The sequence below is a fragment of the Panulirus ornatus genome, chromosome 5 (assembly GCF_036320965.1).
Source record: "Panulirus ornatus isolate Po-2019 chromosome 5, ASM3632096v1, whole genome shotgun sequence".
Classification (NCBI taxonomy): domain Eukaryota; kingdom Metazoa; phylum Arthropoda; class Malacostraca; order Decapoda; family Palinuridae; genus Panulirus; species Panulirus ornatus.
This window is the reverse complement of record NC_092228.1, coordinates 18,188,951-18,214,604: the sequence shown is the minus strand read 5'-3', so window position 1 is coordinate 18,214,604 and position 25,654 is coordinate 18,188,951. Positions and strand designations below refer to the sequence as shown.

The 25,654-nt window shown below is 41.2% G+C and overlaps 1 protein-coding gene across 1 annotated transcript in view; it reads left to right on the top strand.

Moving 5' to 3' along the window:
* LOC139748610 (MAP/microtubule affinity-regulating kinase 3-like) overlaps positions 1–25,654 on the top strand; it is a 370,334-nt gene that overhangs the window by 280,423 nt on the left and 64,257 nt on the right. Inside the window, exon 17 of the mRNA XM_071661752.1 lies at positions 20,582–20,656. Within this exon, the coding sequence (XP_071517853.1) occupies positions 20,582–20,656 (75 nt within the window). The remainder of the gene's footprint in view (positions 1–20,581; positions 20,657–25,654) is intronic.

Sequence of the window (25,654 nt, the reverse complement as noted above, 5' to 3'; positions counted from 1 at the left end):
GTGGTGATGTGAGAAGGAGATGGAGTGAGTGTTTTGAAGGTTTGTTGAATTTGTTTGATGATAGCGTGGCGGATATAGGGTGTTTTGGTCGAGGTGGTGTGCAAAGTGAGAGGGTTAGGGGAAATGATTTGGGAAACAGAGAAGAGGTAGTAAAAGCTTTGCAGAAGATGAAAGCTGGCAAGGCAGTGGGTTTAGATGGTATTGCAGTGGAATTTATTAAAAAAGGGGGTGACTATTGTTGACTGGTTGTTAAGGTTATTTAATGTATGTATGAATCATGTGTGGAAGAAGAAAGTTAAGAGTAAATGTGAATAAGAGCAAGGTTATTAGGTACAGTAGGGTTGAGGGTCAAGTCAATTGGGAGGTGAGTTTGAATGGAGAAAAACTGGAGGAAGTGAAGTGTTTTAGATATCTGGGAGTGGATCTGGCAGCGGATGGAACCATGGAAGCGGAAGTGGATCATAGGGTGGGGGAGGGGGCGAAAATTCTGGGGGCCTTGAAGAATGTGTGGAAGTCGAGAACATTATCTCGGAAAGCAAAAATGGGTATGTTTGAAGGAATAGTGGTTCCAACAATGTTGTATGGTTGCGAGGCGTGGGCTATGGATTGAGTTGTGCGCAGGAGGATGGATGTGCTGGAAATGAGATGTTTGAGGACAATGTGTGGTGTGAGGTGGTTTGATCGAGTGAGTAACGTAAGGGTAAGAGAGATGTGTGGAAATAAAAAGATCGTGGTTGAGAGAGCAGAAGAGGGTGTTTTGAAGTGGTTTGGGCACATGGAGAGAATGAGTGAGGAAAGATTGACCAAGAGGATATATGTGTCGGAGGTAGAGGGAACGAGGAGAAGAGGGAGACCAAATTGGAGGTGGAAAGATGGAGTGAAAAAGATTTTGTGTGATCGGGGCCTGAACATGCAGGAGGGTGAAAGGAGGGCAAGGAATAGAGTGAATTGGAGCGATGTGGTATACCGGGGTTGACATGCTGTCAGTGGATTGAATCAAGGCATGTGAAGCGTCTGGGGTAAACCATGGAAAGCTGTGTAGGTATGTATATTTGCGTGTGTGGACGTATGTATATACATGTGTATGGGGGGGGTTGGGCCATTTCTTTCGTCTGTTTCCTTGCGCTACCTCGCAAACGCGGGAGACAGCGACAAAGTATGAAAAAAAAAAATAATGAATCATGGTAAGGTGCCTGAGGATTGGATGAATGCTTGCATAGTGCCATTGTACAAAGGCAAAGGGGATAAAAGTGAATGCTCAGATTACAGAGGTATACGTTTGTTGAGTATTCCTGGTAAATTATATGGGAGGGTATTGATTGAGAGGGTGAAGGCATGTACAGAGCATGAGATTGGGGAAGAGCAGTGTGGTTTCAGAAGTGGTAGAGGATGTGTGGATCAGGTGTTTGCTTTGAAGAATGTATGTGAGAAATGCTTAGAAAAGCAAATGGATTTGTATGTAGCATTTATGGATCTGGAGAAGGCATATGATAGAGTTGATAGAGATGCTCTGTGGAAGGTATTAAGAATATATGGTGTGGGAGGCAAGTTGTTAGAAGCAGTGAAAAGTTTTTATCGAGGATGTAAGGCATGTGTACGTGTAGGAAGAGAGGAAACTGATTGGTCTCAGTGAATGTAGGTTTGCGGCAGGGGTGTGTGATGTCTCCATGGTTGTTTAATTTGTTTATGGATGGGGTTGTTAGGGAGGTGAATGCAAGAGTTTTGGAAAGAGGGGCAAGTATGAAGTCTGTTGTGGATGAGAGAGCTTGGGAAGTAAGACAGTTGTTGTTCGCTGATGATACAGTGGCTGACTCATGTGAGAAACTGCAGAAGCTGGGGACTGAGTTTGGCAAAGTGTGTGAAAGAAGAGAGCTGAGAGTAAATGTGAATAAGAGCAAGGTTATTAGGTACAGTAGGGTTGAGGGACAAGGCAATTAGGAGGTAAGTTTGAATGGAGAAAAACTGGAGGAAGTGAAGTGTTTTAGATATCTGGGAGTGGATTTGGCAGCGGATGGAACCATGGAAGCGGAAGTGAATCATAGGGTGGGGGAGAGGGCAAAAATTCTGGGAGCCTTGAAGAATGTGTGGAAGTCGAGAACATTATCTCGGAAAGCAAAAATGGGTATGTTTGAAGGAATAGTGGCTCCAACATTGCTATATGGTTGTGAGGCATGGGCTATGGATAGAGTTGTGTGGAGGAGGGTGGAAGTGCTGGAAATGAGATGCTTGAGGACAATATGTGGTGTGAGGTGGTTTGATTGAGTAAGTAATGTAAAGGTAAGAGAGATGTGTGGTAATAAAAAGAGTGTGGTTGAGAGGGCAGAAGAGGGTGTTTTGAAATGGTTTGGTCACATGGAGAGAATGAGTGAGGAAAGATTGACAAAGAGGATATATGTGTCAGAGGTGGAGGGAACAAGGAGAAGTGGGAGACCAAATTGGAGGTAGAAAGATGGAGTGTAAAAGATTTTGAGTGATCGGGGCCTGAACATGCAGGAGGGTGAAAGGTGTGCAAGAAATAGAGTGAATTGGAACGATATGGTATACCGGGGTCGATGTGCTGTCAATGGATTGAACCAGGGCATGTGTAGCGTTTGGGTAAACCATGGAAAGTTCTATGGGGCCTGGATGTGAAAAGGGAGCTGTGGTTTCGGTGCATTATTACATGACAACTAGAGACTGAGTGTGAACGAATGTGGCCTTTGTTGTCCTTTCCTAGCACTACCTCGCGCACATGGGGGGAAGGGGGTTGTTATTTCATGTGTAGCAGGGTGGCGATGGGAATGAATAAAGGCAGACAGTATGAATTATGTACATGTGTATATATGTATATGTCTGTGTGGGTATGTACATGTATACATTGAGATGTATAGGTATGTATATTTGCGTGTGTGGACGTGTATGTATATACACGTGTATGTGGGCGGGTTATTATATTTGCGATTGTGGACGTGTGTGTATATATACATGTGTATGTGGGTGGGTTGGGCCATTCTTTAGTCTGTTTCCTTGCGCTACCTCATTAACGCGGGAGACAGTGACAAAGTAGAATAAAAAGATAAATAAAAAAAGGATGTGTGTATGTATATATACGGATATATAATTGAATGCAACAGCATAATTTGAGTCGTTAATCTATTTTATTTCTTTCTAATTTTCTCAATATTATTTTACCGTTAGGTGGGTGCTCGAACATTAGTTATCTGTAGTTCATTTATTACATTCAAGCTTTTGCCTACACATATGCATCATCAGGAATTTACAAAAAGAGAAGAAATTATGTCACAAAACTAGGAAATGATATGGAAAACCTAAACAACATATAAAGATATCTGAAAAAGCATAGCATATGTCTCATGTACATAAAAGTAATGGAAAACACTGAGAGCGAAACAATTAACAAAGTCAAGAAGGGTAGTATGGGTAAGAATCTAAATACAACATATGGAAACAGAAGTATAGAAAAAGGTAGTTGAGGAAAAACACAGAACAGCAGCGTTACACAAGGTAGGAACATAGAAAATCCATCACTAAATACACGAAGTAGGTCTAGTGAGACTTACTGTCCAGATGCATAGCTTCGGTCATGATGGGCTCGTCTGATTCTCTCTGCCCTTAACCTGGACTTTGTTCCTGCTGTTCAGGGATGTCAGACTCGGTAGTTTGTGGCGGGTCAGTGACGTGTCTCTTCCATCTACGTCCTATTGGCAGGCAATCAAAGAGCTGTATGGCAGTGGTCATCTTTGTCTGGATGTTGATGACAGGTGCTTTGTCTTTAATGTGAATGGCTTTCTAATATCTGTATTCTCCTCCAAGCACTACTACTGGTAATGATTTTGGTGTTATTCAGTATAATCCCCCTTATTAGTCTTATTCCATGCTTTTGTTTGTGATGATGTTTGATTCCACCTAGTAAGTGGAGCGTGAGGCAGTGACTCATTGAGCAGGTTGTATGTCCAGTGTAGTTTATGTGGTGGTGCTGACAGTCCCCAATATTGCATTGGTATTCATATACCACATTGATACAATTCAAACTTCCAGAGCAACCTGCCATATTGTTGTTCATTATGAGCAAGCATGTTTACGGATTGTATTATATTAAAAGACTGATACCTTAGTCTTCATCAATCGCTTCACAATTTCTTGACAAAATATCTCACACGACCTTTTCGTCATTTTGATATGATCCAACTGTGCTCCTTTAGTAAACTTTAATGCTGTCACATTGAGGTTTTCTGTTTGCCATGAGTTGTTGCTCCAATATGTTGTTCACAATATCAAATTCAGTATATGATTATGTATTGATGATTACCATTTGCCGGACACACTGAAGTTCTTGGTGTAGATGTTGCTAGGTTGAGCACACCTTGATTGCTCTCCTCAAGTATGTATGAATGATACCTCTTGTAATTTTGAGTGCATTCACTTGTTCCATTCTTACATTTACCTTGTTTGTTGGGCTTTCTGTGAACATCGGTGACAAAAGATCCTGCTGTGGCACTCACCGTAGCATCCAAGAAAGGAATCTTACCATTGTTATTCATCTCTGCAGTAAATCTTGATCCTGAAGTTTCCTGGAGACTTTTCCATTAAGTTGTTGACGCAGATAAAAATGTTGTCTATGTATCTGCAGTAAATCAGGGATGTCATGCTCTGAGGTTGCAATATAGTTTTAATGTGTGACATAAATGGCTGCACCGGTGACACCACTACAACCAATTCGTGAAATGCCCAGGGAAGACTAAGATACCTCTCACCATACTGTGAACGTTCTTAGACACCAAGTGGATGCAGATCTATGCTTGAGTGAATTAAAAGAAAAGACCTCAGGAAGCTTAGTAATGTGGGATAGGACTAAGTTCAGAAGTGTGTTGTGGAGTAGTGAGTCCCCCCTTTTTTTTGTGAATGATGGCCAGGGTGGATGTGTGTACATTTGATCAGGCTGTGATCCATATGAACCTAAGTACATTGCAAGCACTGTAAAGTTCCCTGCTTTACTTATGGTATGGGATTGTTTCAGTTATTTTGGTGTTGAGGATGTTTTAGTGTTGCTAAAGAGTGAAAGTATGAACATACACAGTTACCTCAAACTACTGTGTGACCGTCTTCCAGATTTGCTTAAAAAGTGCAAGGCCGAAGTGTTTGTGCTGGATGAGGCTCCCTGTCACACTGCCACACTCATTGCAAACTGGCTTTGGAACTGTGCATGTTGAAGCACCGATGGTTCAAAATCTTTTTCACTCCATCCTTCCGCCTCCAGTTTGTTCTCCTGCCTGTTCATGTTCCTGCCACCTCTGACAAATGTATCCTTTTTGTCAACTTTACATCACTCATTCTCTCCATATGTCCAAACCATTTCAACACACCCTCTCCTGCTCTCTCAACCACACTCTTTTGATTACCACACATTTCTCTTACCTTTTCACTACTTACTTAGTGAAACCACCACACATCACACATCCGCAAACATTTCATTTCCATCACATCCATCCTTCTCTTCCCAACTCTATAGCACATGCCTCACAACCATATACCATTGTTGATACCACTGTTCCTTCAAACATACCCATAAGTATTTCTCACACACATTCTTTAAAGCAAACACATCCTCCATCACTTCTGAAACCACACTGCTCCTCCCCAGTCTGATGCTCTGTACATGCTTACACCCTCTTAGTCAATACCCTTCCTTGCAATTTTCCAGGTATATTCAACAAACTTATACTTATGTTGTGTGAACACTCACCTTCATCCCCTTTGCTTTATTCAGTGGCACTTTACATGCATTCCTCCAATTCTCAGACACTTCACTGTGATCCATACATACATTGAATATCCTTTCCAGCGAACCAATAACACAGTCACCCCCTTTCTTGATAAATGCAGTTGCAATGCTGTTGACTCCTGTCTCCTTGCCACATTTCATATATGCACCTGGTCATGAGAAGGAAGATCATTAGAGGCAAGTGTTTTGTGAGCAGCTGAGTGAGTGTGTAGGGAGCGTTGATGCATGAGACCGGGTACTAGTGATGGATGATGTAAATGTGAAGGTTAGTAATATGTCAGTTGATGCACATTCAGTATTGTGAATGGAAATGGTGAAGAGCTTGTGGATTAATGTGCAGAAAAAGACTGGTGATTGGGAATACCTGGTTTGATAAGAGAGATAGACGCAAGTACACACTTGTGAGTAAGAGAGATGGTCAGAGGGCGTTATTGGAGTATGTGTTAATTGATAGACGTGTAAACAAGAGACTTTTAGATGTTAATGTTCTGAGAGGGGCAGCTGGAGGGATGTCTGATCACTATCGTGTGGAGGCAAAAGTGAAGATTTGTAGAGGCTTTTAAAAAAGAGAGAATGTTAGGGAGAAGAGAGTGGTGAAAGTAAGTGAGGTTGGAAAAGAGATTTATGTTATGAAGTACCTGGAGAGACTGAGTGTAGAATGGCAAAAGGTGAGAGCAAATGACATGAGGGGAGTGGGTGAGTAATGGGATGTATTTAGGGAAGCAGTGATGGCATGTGCAAAAGATGCTTGTGGCATGAGAAAGGTAGCAGGTGGGCAGATCAGAAAGGGTAGTGAGTGATGGGATGAAGAAGTAAAGTTGTTAGTGAAAGAGAGGAATTTGGACAGTACTTATTAGGAAGGAGTGTAAATGACTGGGAAATGTATAAGAAAAAGCAGCAGGAAATCAAGAGGAAGGTGCAAAGTTTGGAAAAGAGGGCAGATGAGAGTTAGGGTGAGATAGGATCATTAAACTTTAGAATAAAAAGATGTTTTGGAAGGAGGTGAATAGCATGCACAGGACAAGAGAACTAATGGGAACATAGTGAAGGGGCAAGGAGTTAAGTAATAACAGGTAGTGATGAAGTGAGAAGGAGATGGAGTGAGTATTTTGAAGGTTTGTTGATTGTGTTTGAAGAAAGAGTAGCAGACATAGGGTGTTTTGGTCAGGGTGATGTACGAAGTGAGAGGGGCAAGGAGAGTGGTTTATTATGAGAGAAGAGGTAATGACTGCTTTGTGGAAGATGAAATCTGGCAAGGTGAGGTTTGGATGGTATTGCAGTGGAATTTATTAAAAAAGGGGTTGACTTGGTTATTGACTGGTTGGTAAGGATATTCAGTGTATGGACGAACCATGCTGAAGTGCCAGAGGATTGGTGGAATGCATGCATAGTGCCACTGTACAAAGGCAAAGGGGATATAGGTGAGTGTTCAAACTATAGAGGCATCAGTTTGTTGAGGATTCCTGGGAAATTATATGGGAGGGTATTGATTGAGAGGGTCGAGGCATGTACAGAGCATCAGATTGGGGAAAAGCAGTGTTGTTTCAGAAGTGGTAGAGGATGTGTGGATCAGGTGTTTGCTTTGAAGAATTTTTGTGAGAAATATTTAGAAAAACAAATGAATTTCTATGAAGCATTTATGGATCTGAGAAGGCATATGATAGGGTTGATAGAGATGCTTGTAAAAGGTATTGAGTATATGGTGTGGGAGGTAAGTTGCTAGAAGCAGTGAAAAGTCTTTACCAAGGATGTAAGGCATGTGTACGAGTAGGAAGAGAAGAGAGTGATTGGTTCCCAGTGAATGTCAGTCTGCAGCAGGGATGTGTGATATCTCTATGGTTGTTTAATTCATTTAAGGATGGGGTTGTTAGGAAGGTAAATGCAAGAGTTTTGGAGAGAGGGGCAAGTATGCAGTCTGTTGTGGATGAGAGGGCCTGGAAAGTGAGTAAGTTGTTGTTTGCCGATGATACAGCTCTAGTGGCTGATTCATGTGAAAAACTGCAAAGGTTAGTGACTAAGTTTGGAAAAGTGTGTGAAAGGAGAAAGTTGAGAGTATATGTGAATAAGAGCAAGGTTCAGTATGCTTGAGGGACAAGTTGATTCGGATCTAAGTTTGAATTGAGAAAAAGTGGAAGAATTAAAGTGGTTTAGATATCTGGAATAGGAATATAGGAATAGAGTGAATTGGAGCAATGTGGTATACCGGGGTTGACGTGCTGTCAGTGGATTGAATCAGGGCATGTGAAGCGTCTGGGGTAAACCATGGAAAGCTGTGTAGGTGTGTATATTTTGCGTGTGTGGACGTATGTATATACATGTGTATGGGGGTGGGTTGGGCCATTTCTTTTGTCTGTTTCCTTGCGCTACCTCGCAAATGCGGGAGACAGCGACAAAAAAAAAAAAAAAAAAAAAAAAAAAGATATCTGGGAGTGGACTTACCAACGGATGGAACCATGGAAGCAGAAGTGAGTCACAGGGTGAGGTAGGGGATGAAGGTTCTGGGAGCAATGAAGAATGTGTTGAAGGAGAGAACATTATCTCAGAGAGCAAAAATGGGTATGTTTCAGTGGTATAGTGGTTCCAACAATGTTATATGTTTTCAAGGCATGGGCTGTAGATTGGCTTGTGTGGTGGAGGGTTGATGTGTTGGATGTGAAATGTTTGATGACAGTATGTGATGAGGTGGTTTGATCAAGTAAGTATTGAAAGGGTAGGAAAAATGTGTGGAAATGAATAGGGTGTGTTTGAGAGAGCAGAAGAGGGTGCATTGATATGGTTTGGATATATGGAGAGAATGAGTGAGGAAAGATTGACAAAGGGGATATATGTGTTAGAGGTGGAGAGAACAAGGAAAAACGTAAGACCAGATTGGAGGTAGAAGGATGGAGTGAAAAAGAATTTGAGCGATTGGGGCCTGAACATACAGGAGAGTGAAAGGCGTGCAAGGAATAGAGTGAATTGGGATGATGTGGTATGCATATATATATATATATATATTTATTTATTTCATTTATTTTGCTTTGTCGCTGTCTCCCACGTAAGCGAGGTAGCGCAGGGAAACAGATGAAAGAATGGCCCAACCCACCCACATACACATGTATATACATACACGTCCACACACGCAAATGTACATACCTATACATCTCAATGTACACATATATATACACACACAGACATATACATATATACACATGTACGTAATTCATACTGTTTGCCTTTATTTATTCCCATCGCCACCTCGCCACACATGGAATAACAACCCCCTCCCCCCTCATGTGTGCCAGGTAGCGCTAGGGAAAGACAACAAAACCACAGCTCCCTTTCCACATCCATGCCCCACAGAACTTTCCATGATTTACCCCAGACGCTTCACATGCCCTGGTTCAATCCATTGAACCCTGGTATACCACATCGTTCCAATTCGCTCTGTTCCTTGCACGCCTTTCACCCTTCTGCATGTTCAGGCCCCTATCACTCAAAATCTTTTTCACTCCATCTTTCCACCTCCAGTTTGGTCTCCCACTTCTCCTCGTTCCCTCCACCTCTGACACATATATCCTCTTGGTCAATCTTTCCTCACTCATTCTCTCCATGTGACCAAACCATTTCAAAACACCCTCTACTGCTCTCTCAACCACACTCTTTTTATTTCCTCACCTCTCTCTTACCCTTACATTACTTACTCGATCAAACCACCTCACACCACATATTGTCCTCAAACATCTCATTTCCAGCACATCCACCCTCCTGTGCATGACTCTATCCATAGCCCATGCCTCGCAGCCATACAACATTGTTGGAACCACTATTCCTTCAAGCATACCCATTTTTGCTTTTGGAGATAATGTTCTCGACTTCCAAACATTCTTCAAAGTTCCCAGAATTTTCACCCCCTCCCCCACCGTATGATTCACTTCCGCTTCCATTGTTCCATCCGCTGCCAGATCCACTCCCAGATATCTAAAACACTTTACTTCTTCCAGTTTTTCTCCATTCAAACTTACCTCCCAATTGACTTGACCCTAAACCCTACTGTACCTGATAACCTTGCTCTTACTCTCATTTACTCTTAACTTTCTTCTTTTACACACTTTACCAAACTCAGTCACCAGCTTCTGCAGTTTCTCACATGAATCAGCCTCCAGCGCTGTATCATCAGTGAACAACAACTGACTCACTTCCTAAGCTCTCTCATCCCCAACATACTGCATACTTGCCCCTCTTTTCAAAACTCTTGCATTCACCTCCCTAACAACCCCATCCATAAACAAATTAAACAACCATGGAGACATCACACACCCCTGCCGCAAACCTACATTCACTGAGAACCAATCACTTTCCTCTCTTCCTACACGTACACAGGCATGTGTACGGCATGTGTATATAGGAAGAGAGGAAAGTGATTGGTTCTCAGTGAATGTAGGCTTGTAGCAGGGGTGTGTGATGTCTCCATGGTTGTTTAATTTGTTTATGGATGGGGTTGTTAGGGAGAAGAATGCAAGAGTTTTGGAAAGAGGGGCAAGTATGAAGTCTGTTGTGGATGAGAGAGCTTGGGAAGTGAGTCAGTTGTTGTTCGCTGATGATACAGCGCTGGTGGCTGACTCATGTGAGAAACTGCAGAAGCTGGTGATTGAGTTTGGTAAAGTGTGTAAAAGAAGAAAGTTAAGAGTAAATGAGAATAAGAGCAAGGTTATTAGGTACAGTAGGGTTGAGGGTCAAGTCAATTGGGAGGTAAGTTTGAATGGAGAAAAACTGGAGGAAGTAAAGTGTTTTAGATATCTGGGAGTGGATCTGGCAGCGGATGGAACCATGGAAGCGGAAGTGAATCATAGGGCAGGGGAGGGGGCGAAAATTCTGGGAGCTTTGAAGAATGTTTGGAAGTCGAGAACATTATCTCCGAAAGCAAAAATGGGTATGTTTGAAGGAATAGTGGTTCCAACAATGTTGTATGGCTGCGAGGCGTGGGCTATGGATAGAGTCGTGCGCAGGAGGGTGGATGTGCTGGAAATGAGATGTTTGAGGACAATATGTGGTGTGAGATGGTTTGATCAAGTAAGTAATAATAGGGTAAGAGAGATGTGTGGTAATAAAAAGAGTGTGGTTGAGAGAGCAGAAAAGGGTGTTTTGAAATGGTTTGGTCACATGGAGAGAATGAGTGAGGAAAGATTGACAAAGAGGATATATGTGTCAGAGGTGGAGGGAACGAGGAGAAGAGGGAGACCAAATTGGAGGTGGAAAGATGGAGTGAAAAAGATTTTGAGTGATAGGGGCCTGAACATGCAGGAGGGTGAAAGGCATGCAAGGAATAGAGTGAATTAGGACAATCTGGTACACCGGGGTCGACGTGCTATCAATGGATTGAACCAGGGCATATGAAGCGTCTGGGGTAAACCATGGAAAGTTCTGTGGGGCGTGGACGTGGAAAGGGAGCTGTGGTTTCAGTGCATTATTACATGACAGCTAGAGACTGAGTCGTGAACGAATGGGGCCTTTGTTGTCTTTTCCTAGAGCTACCTGGCACACATGAGGGGGGAGGGTGTTGTTGTTATTCCATGTGTGGCGGGGTGGCTATGGGAATGAATAAAGGCAGACAGTATGAATTATGTACATGTGTATATATGTATATGTCTGTGTGGGTATATATATGTACACGTTGAGATGTATAGGTATGTATATTTGCGGGTGTGGACGTGTATGTATACACATGTGTATGTGGGTGGGTTGGGCCATACTTTCGTCTGTTTCCTTGCGCTACCTCGCTAACGCGAGAGACAGCAACAAAGCAAAATGATAATATATATATATATATATATTTTTTTTTTTTTTTTTTTTTTTTTTATACTTTGTCGCTGTCTCCCGTGTTTGCGAGGTAGCGCAAGGAAACAGACGGAAGAAATGGCCCAACCCCCCCCATACACATGTACACACACACGTCCACACACGCAAATATACATACCTACACAGCTTTCCATGGTTTACCCCGGACGCTTCACATGCCTTGATTCAATCCACTGACAGCACGTCAACCCCTGTATACCACATCGCTCCAATTCACTCTATTCCTTGCCCTCCTTTCACCCTCCTGCATGTTCAGGCCCCGATCACACAAAATCCCTTTCACTCCATCTTTCCACCTCCAATTTGGTCTCCCTCTTCTCCTCGTTCCCTCCACCTCCGACACATATATCCTCTTGGTCAATCTTTCCTCACTCATTCTCTCCATGTGCCCAAACCATTTCAAAACACCCTCTTCTGCTCTCTCAACCACGCTCTTTTTATTTCCACACATCTCTCTTACCCTTACGTTACTTACTCGATCAAACCACCTCACACCACACATTGTCCTCAAACATCTCATTTCCAGCACATGCATCCTCCTGCGCACAACTCTATCCATAGCCCACGCCTCGCAACCATACAACATTGTTGGAACTACTATTCCTTCAAACATACCCATTTTTGCTTTCCGGGATAATGTTCTCGACTTCCACACATTTTTCAAGGCTCCCAAAATTTTCGCCCCCTCACCCACCCTATGATCCACTTCCGCTTCCATGGTTCCATCCGCTGACAGATCCACTCCCAGATATCTAAAACACTTCACTTCCTCCAATTTTTCTCCATTCAAACTCACCTCCCAATTGACTTGACCCTCAACCCTACTGTACCTAATAACCTTGCTCTTATTCACATTTACTCTTAACTTTCTTCTTCCACACACTTTACCAAACTCCGTCATCAGCTTCTGCAGTTTCTCACATGAATCCGCCACCAGCGCTGTATCATCAGCGAACAACAACTGACTCACTTCCCAAGCTCTCTCATCCCCAACAGACTTCATACTTGCCCCTCTTTCCAAGACTCTTGCATTTACCTCCCTAACAACCCCATCCATAAACAAATTAAACAACCATGGAGACATCACACACCCCTGCCGCAAACCTACATTCACTGAGAACCAATCACTTTCCTCTCTTCCTACATGTACACATGCCTTACATCCTCGATAAAAACTTTTCACTGCTTCTAACAACTTGCCTCCCACACCATATTTTCTTAATACCTTCCACAGAGCATCTCTATCAACTCTATCATATGCCTTCTCCAGATCCATAAATGCTACATACAAATCCATTTGCTTTTCTAAGTATTTCTCGCATACATTCTTCAAAGCAAACACCTGATCCACACATCCTCTACCACTTCTGAAACCACACTGCTCTTCCCCAATCTGATGCTGTGTACATGCCTTCACCCTCTCAATCAATACTCTCCCATATAATTTACCAGGAATACTCAACAAACTTATACCTCTGTAATTTGAGCACTCACTCTTATCCCCTTTGCCTTTGTACAATGGCACTATGCACGCATTCCGCCAATCCTCAGGCACCTCGCCATGAGTCATACATACATTAAATAACCTTACCAACCAGTCAACAATACAGTCACCCCCTTTTTAAATAAATTCCACTGCAATACCATCCAAACCTGCTGCCTTGCCGGCTTTCATCTTCCGCAAAGCTTTTACTACCTCCTCTCTGTTTACCAAATCATTTTCCCTAACCCTCTCACTTTGCACACCACCTCGACCCAAACACCCTATATCTGCCACTCTGTCATCAGACACATTCAACAAACCTTCAAAATACTCATTCCATCTCCTTCTCACATCACCACTACTTGTTATCACCTCCCCATTTACGCCCTTCACTGAAGTTCCCATTTGCTCCCTTGTCTTATGCACCCTATTTACCTCCTTCCAGAACATCTTTTTATTCTCCCTAAAATTTACTGATAGTCTCTCACCCCAACTCTCATTTGCCCTTTTTTTCACCTCTTGCACCTTTCTCTTGACCTCCTGTCTCTTTCTTTTATACTTCTCCCACTCAATTGCATTTTTTCCCTGCAAAAATCATCCAAATGCCTCTCTCTTCTCTTTCACTAATACTCTTACTTCTTCATCCCACCACTCACTACCCTTTCTAAACAGCCCACCTCCCACTCTTCTCATGCCACAAGCATCTTTTGCGCAATCCATCACTGATTCCCTAAATACATCCCATTCCTCCCCCACTCCCCTTACTTCCATTGTTCTCACCTTTTTCCATTCTGTACACAGTCTCTCCTGATACTTCTTCACACAGGTCTCCTTCCCAAGCTCACTTACTCTCACCACCTTCTTCACCCCAACATTCACTCTTCTTTTCTGAAAACCCATACTAATCTTCACCTTAGCCTCCACAAGATAATGATCAGACATCCCTCCAGTTGCACCTCTCAGCACATTGACATCCAAAAGTCTCTCTTTCGCACGCCTGTCAATTAACACGTAATCCAATAACGCTCTCTGGCCATCTCTCCTACTTACATAAGTATACTTATGTATATCTCGCTTTTTAAACCAGGTATTCCCAATCATCAGTCCTTTTTCAGCACATAAATCTACAAGCTCTTCACCATTTCCATTTACAACACTGAACACCCCATGCATACCAATTATTCCCTCAACTGCCACATTACTCACCTTTGCATTCAAATCACCCATCACTATAACCCGGTCTCGTGCATCAAAACCACTAACACACTCATTTAGCTGCTCCCAAAACACTTGCCTCTCATGATCTTTCTTCTCATGCCCAGGTGCATATGCACCAATAATCACCCACCTCTCTCCATCAACTTTCAATTTTACCCATATTAATCGAGAATTTACTTTCTTACATTCTATCACATACTCCCACAACTCCTGTTTCAGGAGTATTGCTACTCCTTCCTTTGCTCTTGTCCTCTCACTAACCCCTGACTTCACTCCCCAGACATTTCCAAACCACTCTTCCCCTTTACCCTTGAGCTTCGTTTCACTCAGAGCCAAAACATCCAGGTTCCTTTCCTCAAACATACTACCTATCTCTCCTTTTTTCACATCTTGGTTACATCCACACACATTTAGGCACCCCACTCTGAGCCTTCGAGGAGGATGAGCACTCCCCGCGTGACTCCTTCTTCTGTTTCCCATTTTAGAAAGTTAATACAAGGAGGGGAGGATTTCCGGCCCCCCGCTCCCGTCCCCTCTAGTCGCTTTCTACGACACGCGAGGAATACGTGGGAAGTATTCTTTCACCCCTATCCCCAGGGATAATATACATATATATATACACACACACACACACACACACACACACACACACACACACGCACACACACACACACACGTATACATATGAAAAATGTAAGAAACAATTTAGAAAACAAACTTTTAGCTTGAAATGAATGAAAAAATGAACGTCACATAATGGTTCAACCTCTGGCTATGGAAAAGGAAATGTACAATTTATTCACACAAACGTCAATAGCAGTTCTCATCAATTTCACCACTGAATCAATAAGCTTCAATGTCTAAGCTACATTTTTCTCCAACTTCACTATTTTCTTGTCAAAACACCATGCATGAAATCTATCACTCCAGTAACACAACTATAAACATATACATACTATAAACATATACATATATATATAAACAGGCACAGACGCACCTATACATGCATATACTTATCAACATATACACAGACATGTACATATATACACATGTTCATGTTCATACTGCTTGCCTTCATCCATTCCTGTCGCTACCCCACCTCACAGGAAACAGCATTGCTACCCCCTGCTTCAGCAAGGTAGTGCCAGGAAAAAGGACTAAAAGGCCCCATTCATTCACACTCATTCACTAGCTGTCATGTGTAATGCTCCAAAACACAGGTTCCCATCCACATCTGGGCCCACAGACCTTTCAAACATGGTTTACCCCAGACACTTCGCTTGCCCTGGTTCAGTCCATTTACAGCACGTCAACCCCGGTATACCACATTGTTCCAATTTGCTCTATTCCTTGCGTGCCTCTCACCCTCATGTATGTTCAGGACCCAATCGCTCAAAATCTTTTTCACTCAATCCTTCCACCTCCAATTTGCTCTCCTGCTTCTTGTTCCCTCCACCTTTGACACGTACATCCTCTTGGTCAATCTTTCCTCACTCATTCTCTCCATATGTCTGAACCATTTCAACATACCCTCTTGTGCTCTCTCAACCACACACATTTTATTTCCACACATCTCTCTTACCCTCTCATTACTTACTCGATCAAACCACCTTACACCATATATTGTCCTCAAACATTTTATTTCCAACACATCCACCCTCCTCTATACAACCCAATCTATAGCCCATGCCTTGCAGTCATATGACACTGCTGGAACTACTATTTCTTCAAACGCCCATTTTTGCTCTCCGCAATAATGTTCTCTCCTTCCACACATTTTTCATTACTTCCAGAACCTTCTCCCCCCCTCCCAACCCTTTGACTTACTTCCATGGTTCCATGTGCTGCTAAGTCCTCTCCCATATATCTAAAACATTTCTTCCTCCAATTTTTCTCCATTCAAACTTACATCCCAATTAACTTGTCCTTCAGCCTTACTGAACCTAATAACCTTGCTTTTATTCACATTTACTCTCAACTTTCTCCTTTCTCACACTTTTCCAAACTCAGTCACCAACTTCTGAAGTTTCTCACATGAATCATTCACTAGTGCTGTATCATTGGCAAACAACTGACTCACTTCCCAGGCCCTCTCGTCCCCATCAGACTGCATACTCACCCCTCTCTCCAAAACTCTTGAATTTACCTCCCTAACCACCCCATCCATAAACAAATTAAACAAACCTGGGGACATCACACATCCCTGCCATAAACCGACATTCATTGGGAACTAATCACTGTCCTTTCTTTCTACTCGTACACTTGCCTTACATCCTGGGTAAAAACTTTTCACTGCTTCTAGCAATTTACCTCCCACACCATATACTTGTAAAACCTTCCCCAAAGCATCTCTATGAACCCTATTTTATGCCTTCCCTTAATCCTTAAATGCTACACACAAATCCTTCTGATTTTCTAAGTATTTCTCACATACATTCTTCAAAGCAAACACCTGATCCACGCATCCTCTACCACTTCTGAAACCATACTGCTCTTCCCCAATCAGATACTCTAAACATGCCTTTATCCTCTCATTCAATACCCTCCCATATAATTTCCCTGGAATACTCAACAAACTTATGCCACTGTAGTTTAAACACTCACCTTTATCCCCTTTGCCTTTGCACATCGGCACTATGCATGCATTATGCCTCTCCTCAGGCACATCACCATGGTTCATACATAAATTGGATATCCTTACCTACCAATCAACAACACAGTCATCCCCTTTTAAAATGAATTCCACTACGATACCATCCAAACCCACTGCTTTGCTGGATTTCATCTGCAAAGCTTTCACTATCTCTTCTCTCTTTACTAAACCATTTCCCCTGACCCTCTCACTTCATACACCACCCCGACCAAAACACCCTATGTTTGCCACTCTTTCATCAAACACATTCAGCAAACCTTCAAAATACTCACTTTATCTCGTTATCACTTCATCACTACCTATTGTTATTTTGTGCATTACACATGACAGCTAGAGACTGAGTGTGAACGAATGTGGCCTTTTTTGTCTGTATTCCTGGCACAACTTCGCTGAAGCAGGGAATAGCAATGCTGTTTTCCTATGGGGCTGGATAGTAACAGGAATGGATGAAGGCAAGCAAGTATGAATATGTGTGTGTGTATGTATATAATGTCTGCGTATGTGTATGCATGTTTATGTTGATATGTACATGTATGTACATGTGGGTATATGGTAGTTTATGTATATATATGTGCGTATGTTTGTTTATGGATGGGGTTGTTAGGGAGGTGAATGCAAGAGTTTTGGAAAGAGGGGCAAGTATGAAGTCTGTTGGGGATGAGAGAGCTTGGGAAGTGAGTCAGTTGTTGTTCGCTGATGATACAGCGCTGGTGGCTGATTCATGTGAGAAACTGCAGAAGCTGGTGACTGAGTTTGGTAAAGTGTGTGAAAGAAGAAAGTTAAGAGTAAATGTGAATAAGCGCAAGGTTATTAGGTACAGTAGGGTTGAGGGTCAAGTCAATTGGGAGGTGAGTTTGAATGGAGAAAAACTGGAGGAAGTGAAGTGTTTTAGATATCTGGGAGTGGATCTGGCAGCGGATGGAACCATGGAAGCGGAAGTGGATCATAGGGTGGGGGAGGGGGCGAAAATTCTGGGAGCCTTGAAGAATGTGTGGAAGTCAAGAACATTATCTCGGAAAGCAAAAATGGGTATGTTTGAAGGAATAGTGGTTCCAACAATGTTGTATGGTTGCGAGGCGTGGGCTATGGATAGAGTTGTGCGCAGGAGGATGGATGTGTTGGAAATGAGATGTTTGAGGAAAATGTGTGGTGTGAGGTGGTTTGATCGAGTAAGTAACGTAAGGGTAAGAGAGATGTGTGGAAATAAAAAGAGCGTGGTTGAGAGAGCAGAAGAGGGTGTTTTGAAATGGTTTGGGCACATGGAGAGAATGAGTGAGGAAAGATTGACCAAGAGGATATATGTGTCGGAGGTGGAGGGAACGAGGAGAAGAGGGAGACCAAATTGGAGGTGGAAAGATGGAGTGAAAAAGATTTTGTGTGATCGGGGCCTGAACATGCAGGAGGGTAAAAGGAGGGCAAGGAATAGAGTGAATTGGAGTGATGTGGTATACTGGGGTTGACGTGCTGTCAGTGGATTGAATCGGGGCATGTGAAGCGTCTGGGGTAAACCATGGAAATCTGTGTAGGTATGTATATTTGCGTGTGTGGACGTATGTATATACATGTGTATGGGGGTGGGTTGGGCCATTTCTTTCGTCTGTTTCCTTGCGCTACCTCGCAAATGTGGGAGACAGCGGCAAAAAAAAAAAAATGTGCGTATGTGAGTGGATGGGCCATTCTTCGACTGTTCCTTGGCGCACCCTTGCTAATGCAGGAAACAGCAATTATGTATAATAATGATAATAGAATTATTATTATATTAATATTTCACATAAAAATCTTACGCACCAGGTGAAACAAATATGCATCGAACAAATCATGACTAGGATACTGGAAGTAAACATACAAAAGTGAGTTAGGCTATGGCAGCATTATGCTCATACCCATATATGAGTATTAACAAAGTAAAAGGAAAGATTGTGTAATTTTGAAAAGAATTAAACTTTCACTTGTTGATATTTATATTGTGCATATTTGTGAAAGCTTATCTTTTTAATGTGTTGATGGGTCGTTGGTTCAGGATGTCGGTGAACTAATGATCAACAGAAAAATCTCAGTAATGTACACACTTCAAGATCTAACTTGATGTCAGAGTCCTGCCTTGTTGACATATTTCTATATTGAAATAGAAATTGAAATGATAAATTCTTGATAGTAATGATGTGTTTTGCTCTGAAAAGTATTATTATCCATTACTTATAGCAATTTCCAATAAGTATATTTGAATGTGTTTTAACCCTTTCACTGCATCATTCAGCTATCGGTAGATTATCTTTCCCCGGTCTGAGACACTGGAATTTACCCTACAATTTCAAAACAGTTTCCTTTACTGTGAGATTTAGGGTACCTCAGAGACCTTGAAATATTCTTCAAGCTTCTATGCATGCTGCCACAAATGAACAGTTTAACACTTTGAATGTAAACAACACAGCTGATTCAGCTTGTGGGCATGTTCTTTTAAATTTCACCAGTTTTATAGCATTAAAGTTATAACATTGTAATATATTGCTCAAAGGTGTGAATGACATGAATAAGGTCTCAAATAATAAAATGTTATGTAATGTATATGTCATTTTTGGAGATATGAATTGGAATGGATGTAGTCCTCAAAATAACACCAGAGTCATACCTCATTGTTTCATATTCTCTTTTCCATACTCGTGGATTTGTAGGTGTTTTTACAATTCTGAGTGGCAATTGAGATGTTACGAATAAAAATGATTAGTTGCATAACAATACACTTGTTCCACACATGTGATGAAATATAGATATACTGAAGTCTGTAATCAATGTGAAATAGCAAAAAAGAATTTCCTGTAGATTAAACTGTGGTAAAATTCAAAGGATGATTGTATTTCAAACAAAAGTTCTGTCTAGCATACTTGAAATAGTGGGGAATAAAATTGTGGCCCTCTTAAGAAAAATTCACTTATTACAAAAAGATTTCTCGAGGAATTTTTTTAATAGATTTTAGGCAAAGTTTTGTAAATTAACAAAATAGTATGCTGTGGCATACTATTTGTCCATGCTGTGTTGTTACTATGCAAAAAATATTGTAGAATTCTTTAGGCTTTATATGTCATTATTCTTATTAATTTCAGTTGATTTTAGTGAGAATAGACTTTTGATGAAATTGAAATCTTTCTAAACCAGTTTTCATGCTTTTATATGATTTCAAGGTGTTTCTAGTATCATGTTTTAAAAAAAGATGAATTTAACAATAGAAAAGTAAAATGAAATAACAAATAAGGACTTTTTTGTCAATAGACAATTGGTTGTTTAAAGTCACCCCCTCAAATCTGATAGTGCAGCAAAAGGGTTAATTTATAATATAACCTCTAATAGCAAGCATTTTTGTTATTCAAGAAGAGGAAAAATTTATGTCAAGTTTATATATATATATATATATATATATATATATATATATATATATATATATATATATATATATATATATATATATATATATATATATATATATATATATATATATATATATATATACTGTGTGTAACATAGGTCTTTATCCATATATGAATAAGATACTTATTAGTTGGTGTGAGTATGGAAGTGATGGACATTTTAAGTATCTGGCAAGTGTTTTCAGCAAGGATGGGAGAGTGGAAGCAGATTTGGCTGAAAGAGTGACAGATTGCAGTATCACTGAGGACCTCACAATAAGGTAAGAAAGTGAGCTTGCAAGTATGGTGTGCTCTGCTTGGTTGTGTATGTTGTCCTGCTGTGTGATCCAGGGCTTTATGAGATAATGAAATGTTCAAATGGAAACTTTTGCAACCTATATATATATATATATATATATATATATATATATATATATATATATATATATATATATATATATATATATATATATATACACACACATACACAAAGAGAGAGAGAGAGAGAGAGAGAGAGAGAGAGAGAGAGAATGTTAACAGGCTCCACTTGCTTGATGTTGCCCTTCACGTGAAAGGTATCCTTTGATGAAGTAAAAATCTCATCAAAGAACTTCTCCTTCCAGACAAGTCCATATTTCCCTGAGACACACACACATACACAAAAAAAAATAGAGAGTGGATGTGAGTGACTGAGGCCATTTCTTCGTGTGTTCCTGGCACTACCTTGCTAATGTGGGATATGGTAAACATGTATGGTAAATATGTATATATAAATGCTCTATGTAGTTTGTATGATATATTGGCATGAATGCAGTATGTATCAGAATTCATCATGAAAATCAGATGTATATGATAAGATTTTGAGTGTTTTGACAAGGTAGAACATTTCTCAGATTTTATTAGGTTAATAATGTAAAAGCTTTAAACTATAAATTCTGTTTTTGTTTATATCTAGTAATTTTTATTATAGATTATCAAGGAATATTTATGTTAGTTATAACTTGCATAAGTGGTATTTGGTTGCTATAGGGAACTGATGTATGAAAAAAAATGTCCACATCTGTTTTAAGGACATTATTACCTCACAGTTTAGATTCTTTTCATGCCAGTAATGAATGAAATACTACAGCATCTGTTACCTGTATTAACATTGTATTTTAAAGAAAGATATCTTAGATTACAGCCATTATTGTATTGTACTGTACATATGTAGTTTAATTTGTTCTCATATGTGCATGCATGCATACAATTTCCTGTTTGTTTGCACAGGGAGGATGGTCTACTGCTATGAGACCCCATCTCACAGACTATTTTCATTCAGCTTTATAAATATCTCAAGATTGTTTACATTTGTAGTCATATCATGACGCTTATTCCATCCATGTGCTATTTTTTCTTTCTAGAAGTACTTCTTCACATCTTCTCTAACTTGTTTTTTGATTAGTATTTTGTTCAGTATCTTGTTACTATTTGTTTGCTAATGATAAACTTTTGGTCAGTTTTGGTATTGTCTTATCTTGACCATTCCACTTCTGTTCTTGTGTGGCCAAATTTATTGCCTTTAATATCTATCTATAATTGGCTCCATTATATCAGGTACCTTGTTTGTTGCTCTTTGTTGGATTTTCTTTATCAGATAGTGAGTGGTGGGATGAAGAAGTAAGAGTATTAGTGAAAGAGAAGAGAGAGGCATTTGGACGATTTTTGCAGGGAAAAAATGCAATTGAGTGGGAGATGTATAAAAGAAAGAGACAGGAGGTCAAGAGAAAGGTGCAAGAGGTGAAAAAAAGGGCAAATGAGAGTTGGGGTGAGAGAGTATCATTAAATTTTAGGGAGAATAAAAAGATGTTCTGGAAGGAGGTAAATAAAGTGCGTAAGACAAGGGAGCAAATGGGAACTTCGGTGAAGGGTGCAAGTGGGGAGGTGATAACAAGTAGTGGTGATGTGAGAAGGAGATGGAGTGAGTATTTTGAAGGTTTGTTGAATGTGTTTGATGATAGAGTGGCAGATATAGGGTGTTTTGGTCGAGGTGGTGTGCAAAGTGAGAGGGTTAGGGAAAATGATTTGGTAAACAGAGAAGAGGTAGTGAAAGCTTTGCGGAAGATGAAAGCCGGCAAAGCAGCAGGTTTGGATGGTATTGCAGTGGAATTTATTAAAAAAGGGGGTGACTGTATTGTTGACTGGTTGGTAAGGTTATTTAATGTATGTATGACTCATGGTGAGGTGCCTGAGGATTGGCGGAATGCGTGCATAGTGCCATTGTACAAAGGCAAAGGGGATAAGAGTGAGTGCTCAAATTACAGAGGTATAAGTTTGTTGAGTATTCCTGGTAAATTATATGGGAGGGTATTGATTGAGAGGGTGAAGGCATGTACAGAGCATCAGATTGGGGAAGAGCAGTGTGGTTTCAGAAGTGGTAGAGGATGTGTGGATCAGGTGTTTGCTTTGAAGAATGTATGTGAGAAATACTTAGAAAAGCAAATGGATTTGTATGTAGCATTTATGGATCTGGAGAAGGCATATGATAGAGTTGATAGAGATGCTCTGTGGAAGGTATTAAGAATATATGGTGTGGGAGGAAAGTTGTTAGAAGCAGTGAAAAGTTTTTATCGAGGATGTAAGGCATGTGTACGTGTAGGAAGAGAGGAAAGTGATTGGTTCTCAGTGAATGTAGGTTTGCGGCAGGGGTGTGTGATGTCTCCATGGTTGTTTAATTTGTTTATGGATGGGGTTGTTAGGGAGGTAAATGCAAGAGTTTTGGAAAGAGGGGCAAGTATGAAGTCTGTTGGGGATGAGAGAGCTTGGGAAGTGAGTCAGTTGTTGTTCGCTGATGATACAGCGCTGGTGGCTGATTCATGTGAGAAACTGCAGAAGCTGGTGACTGAGTTTGGAAAAGTGTGTGGAAGAAGAAAGTTAAGAGTAAATGTGAATAAGAGCAAGGTTATTAGGTACAGTAGGGTTGAGGGTCAAGTCAATTGGGAGGTGAGTTTGAATGGAGAAAAACTGGAGGAAGTGAAGTGTTTTAGATATCTGGGAGTGGATCTGGCAGCGGATGGAACCATGGAAGCGGAAGTGGATCATAGGGTGGGGGAGGGGGCGAAAATCCTGGGGGCCTTGAAGAATGTGTGGAAGTCGAGAACATTATCTCGGAAAGCAAAAATGGGTATGTTTGAAGGAATAGTGGTTCCAACAATGTTGTATGGTTGCGAGGCGTGGGCTATGGATAGAGTTGTGCGCAGGAGGATGGATGTGCTGGAAATGAGATGTTTGAGGACAATGTGTGGTGTGAGGTGGTTTGATCGAGTGAGTAACGTAAGGGTAAGAGAGATGTGTGGAAATAAAAAGAGCGTGGTTGAGAGAGCAGAAGAGGGTGTTTTGAAGTGGTTTGGGCACATGGAGAGGATGAGTGAGGAAAGATTGACCAAGAGGATATATGTGTCGGAGGTGGAGGGAACAAGGAGAAGAGGGAGACCAAATTGGAGGTGGAAAGATGGAGTGAAAAAGATTTTGTGTGATCGGGGCCTGAACATGCAGGAGGGTGAAAGGAGGGCAAGGAATAGAGTGAATTGGAGCGATGTGGTATACCGGGGTTGACGTGCTGTCAGTGGATTGAAGCAGGGCATGTGAAGCGTCTGGGGTAAACCATGGAAAGCTGTGTAGGTATGTATATTTGCGTGTGTGGACGTATGTATATACATGTGTATGGGGGGGGGGCATTTCTTTCGTCTGTTTCCTTGCGCTACCTCGCAAACGCGGGAGACAGCGACAAAGTATATTAAAAAAAAAAAAAATATTTAAGTGAGGTGACTAGACTGGGAAAGCTTACTCTAATAGGTCTAATGTATTCAGTAAATATTCAGCCAAAATTTTTTTTATCCTTCTTCTTTAGTGCAGTTTTGGTGTTTACAAAAAAGATAATTTGTCTCCTTAACAGTTCTGATTTGTTCTCTGGTGGTAGGTGAGGTACTTTGTCAGCTCCTAAGCCCCTGTCACAAATAGATTCATTTAGTTGGTTTACTTCAGGTACTGTGTCAGCTCCTAAGCCCCTGTCACAAATGGATTCATTTAGTTGGTTTACTTCAAGACTATTATCGTATGGAAGCATCCTTTCATTGTGTCACATCTTCGTCACACTCCATTGGTTATCTTGAACTATATCATCCATGTATCTAATAAACAGTCTGTGTTATACCTTACTTTTCTCTTGATATCATCATGAACTGTAAGCATTTATGACTATGGTTTCAGTTTTTCTGACAATTCATCTGTTTATAGAACAAGTGTAACTGTGCTGTCAAGACCAAGCCCTCCACTACAACACAGATTACTTCAGTCCACCTAGAAAGGCACCATGATATGCACTCTCTGTTCTTTTCCACTTAATATTAATTTCATAATGCTGAAGGAATCATCTTTTATGCCTGCCAGAAGATCCAGCTTCTCAACCTACCTCTCATGTTGGATGGTTGCAGATTCTTTCTAGAAGTCAGAAAACATGGTCCACCCACCCATGCCTTTAACTTACACCACTGTTCATTTGTCTTAAATTCCCTGAAGATATGTTGTGCACGATCTTTTCAATGAACCCCCTGCTACTTCTCTAATGATTATTCCCTCCTTTGCAATTAGATCATCCACATGCCTCCTGATTATATTTCACAATGTTTACAAATAGCGTTTCTATTAGATGGGTCATGTGGTCCCCTCTCTCTCCCTCTCCCCCTCCCTCCCTCTCCCCCTCCCCTCCCTCTCCCCCTCCCCTCCCTCTCCCCCTCCCCTCCCTCTCCCCCTCCCCCTCCTCCCCTCTCCCCTCCCCCACCCCCATCCCCCCTCCTCCCCCTCCCCCATCCCCCCTCCTCCCCCTCCCCCATCCACCCTCCTCCCCCTCCCCCATCCCCCTCCCCGTCCCTCTCCCCCCTTCTCTCTCTCTCTCTCTCTCTCTCTCTCTCTCTCTCTCTCTCTCTCTCTCTCTCTCTCTCTCTCTCTCTCTCTCTCTCTCTCTCTCTCTCATTCTTTTAAATGTCACATCATGTGGTGCATCCAGTATTACTACATATTGCTTGAGTATACATGGAAAGATATCATCTGGTTTCTTTGACTTTTGTTTATCAGGACTTTTCAAATACTTGCTTTTATATTTAACAGTTTTAATACTTTTTATGGTCTTTTTTCCTTATCATCTCATAAGAGTTAGAGTTATAGCATCCTCCACTGTGCATACAACAGCTGATCCTTTTGAATCCCTCTCCCTAATTATGTGTTTTTAAACAGTTTACTTT